Below are 2,500 nucleotides of genomic sequence, written 5' to 3'. Positions count from 1 at the left end.
TAAAGACCATTCGATCAACCCACCGTCTTTCTCCCTTTGATGTTTTTTTATTCATCATGAAGGTGAAATTATCGCCCCTGTAATTGGGAGTTCGCACAAGAAAGAGGGTCAATAATTTTCTTTCCCTTTCATCGACTTGAAATGCTGTAGGTTGATTGATATATAAGATATAGATCTAAAATTATTTCTGTCGCTTTGAGGCATTGGGTTATAAACTGAAGTAGCCGAGTAGTTTGAAGGCATTGCATTGTGACCCCGGAGGTCCCGGACTCGAGCCCCACTTCAGACACTTTCATTTTTTTTTTCTTTGGGCAAGATTATTAACCCCCAATTTGCTCAATTTGGATAACTTGGGTGATTCCTGTTGACATCAGATGAATTTGATAGATTATCTATATTCCTTCATGAATGCCTACGCGACGGTATATTATGATGCCGTGACGGAAGGGCGTAAAGTTAAAAGTTGAGGTTATACATTGGCGTATTTTGAAAAAAAATAGCGATTTAAACATTTGGCCAGAAAACTCGTCCTTCAAATATCGATCGATTAAAATGACTCTCATCTTGGCAACAACTCTCAAACCTAGGGCCAAGGAAGTATTCAAGGAAGTCCCAGGCTTGAGAGGATTTGCCTTGGTTGAAGGTCATTTTAATGAATCGAAATTTGATGGACGTGTTTTCTGGCCAAAATTTTACACAGTATGTGATTTTTTTTCCTGAGTTTGGCAGTGTAATAGTACACGTGACCTTGACCTTTTAAAAACAAATATTATTCATGAGTTGTGGTTCATTGTAGTCCATTCTGCCGTACTTTAGAAAAACCCATGTTTGACAATTTGGCCAGAAAACTCGTCCTTGAATTATCGATTTATTTAAATGATCCTCATCTTGGGAAAAAACTCTCAAACCTGGGACTCGGCGAAGTCATTTGGGGGCGGTATTGGAGTTGGTTGTTTGTATAATTGTTTGTTTGTTTTTTTTTGGGGGGGGGAGGGGTTGTGGAAGGGGGTTGTGTGTTTTTCTGTACCTCTGAGGTTGGAGATATTTTGACACTCTGAGACAAACACTAAAATGTCTTAATTAAATGAGAATACACCTACGTGTTTTTGCCATGTCCGAGGGGAGTCGACTCTCATTGTATTTTTACCACAATATCCCCAGACTGCGTTACGTCAGCAAGTCGTGGACAGCCTGTCCACAATCCCCGGGGCGCTCATCTCTCTATTCGGTGACGTGTCCGACCTGGGTGATGACCTGCAAGATGCCTTTACGGACATGCTGGATCTGATGGAAGACATGAAGAATGCATACGAAGACTTGAGGATCGGGTCAGTGGTTTTCTTTTTTTTTTTTTAGATATCAAAGTGCCATCCTCGTCCGGGGTCCCTCAACAGAGAGGGTGCTCTACCTGTCCAACATGTACCCGATGTGGGATGGAACCCAAAACCGCGGAGCATCTAGTTGAACGGTGTGTTGTGGCAAAGATTCTGAGTGGTTTTGCGACGGTGCACGAGTGCGGTGAAGAATTTGCTGATTGGGTCGATCGTCATAACATATAGTACTGTGAGCATCATTAGACTCTGTTGCTGCCAAGCCAGTGGGTCGTAAAAGGCGACTAATGGTGTGTGACTCCCCCTTTTTTGAGTCACCTGGTCCTCCAGATTGGGGGTTGTCGAAGGGTTAACACCCCTTCCGTAAAACTCAAATTGTTGAAGAAACACATGCGGACAAATCAAATCCTTTATTTTAGCTTGGGCGACCGAAGAGTTTGTGCGACGACAGAATTTCTAAATCAAAGAAGTTGATATACAGAGAAGTGATAAGACATGGAATGAGATTTAAAAAAAAAGTTAGCTCAGGATAGAGAAGGATGGAAACTGTTTGTCTGTGGTCTATACCCTGATCCAGGGTGAAAAAGAAGGAAAGAAAGAAAAAGAGGGCAATGATAATAATGATGATGATGATGATGATGATGATGATGATGATGATGATGATGATGATGATGATAATGATGATGATGATGATAATGATGATGATGGTGTTGATTATGATAATGATGATGGTGATGATGGTGATGATGATGATGATGATGATGATGATGATGATGATGATGATGATGATGATGATGATGATGATGATGATGATGAAAGTGACAATTTTGGGAGCAGACACGAAGTAAGATGGGGGTCCCTATAACTTTGATGATAGAGCATTCACTTCACACGTGAAGGGACCAAGATCTGTCTCGGGTGAAGTCGAGATTTTTTTCTCCATCCAACAGCGAGTGGGTAGCTGTGCCTATAAGATCTGGGAGACAGTGTCCTATCCAAAGGGTAGCAAGCAATTGTTATTGTGTGTACGTTTAACACCATAGAAACCGTGAAAAAACTCAAGCTCTATGGGCCTATGGCTTTGAAGGACTACTTACTACTATTCGTGTAAGATTAATAGCTGAAAAGGTGTGTATGAAACTGTTCCTGAAGTCTCGGGTTCGATTCCC

The 2,500-nt window shown here is 41.4% G+C and overlaps 1 protein-coding gene across 1 annotated transcript in view; it reads left to right on the top strand.

The window, feature by feature from the left end:
* The window catches only part of LOC144971654 (uncharacterized), a 35,681-nt gene that overhangs the window by 23,713 nt on the left and 9,468 nt on the right, over window positions 1-2,500 (top strand). Inside the window, exon 11 of the mRNA XM_078912728.1 lies at window positions 1,162-1,328. Coding sequence (XP_078768854.1) covers window positions 1,162-1,328 — 167 coding nt within the window. The remainder of the gene's footprint in view (window positions 1-1,161; window positions 1,329-2,500) is intronic.

The sequence above is a fragment of the Berghia stephanieae genome, chromosome 4, assembly GCF_034508935.2.
Source record: "Berghia stephanieae isolate SIO BIC M18660-M18661 chromosome 4, UCSD_Bste_1.3, whole genome shotgun sequence".
In the NCBI taxonomy this organism is placed as follows: Eukaryota; Metazoa; Mollusca; class Gastropoda; order Nudibranchia; family Aeolidiidae; genus Berghia; species Berghia stephanieae.
Note: the sequence above shows the minus strand (reverse complement) of the source record. Positions and strands in the feature narration are given on the sequence as shown.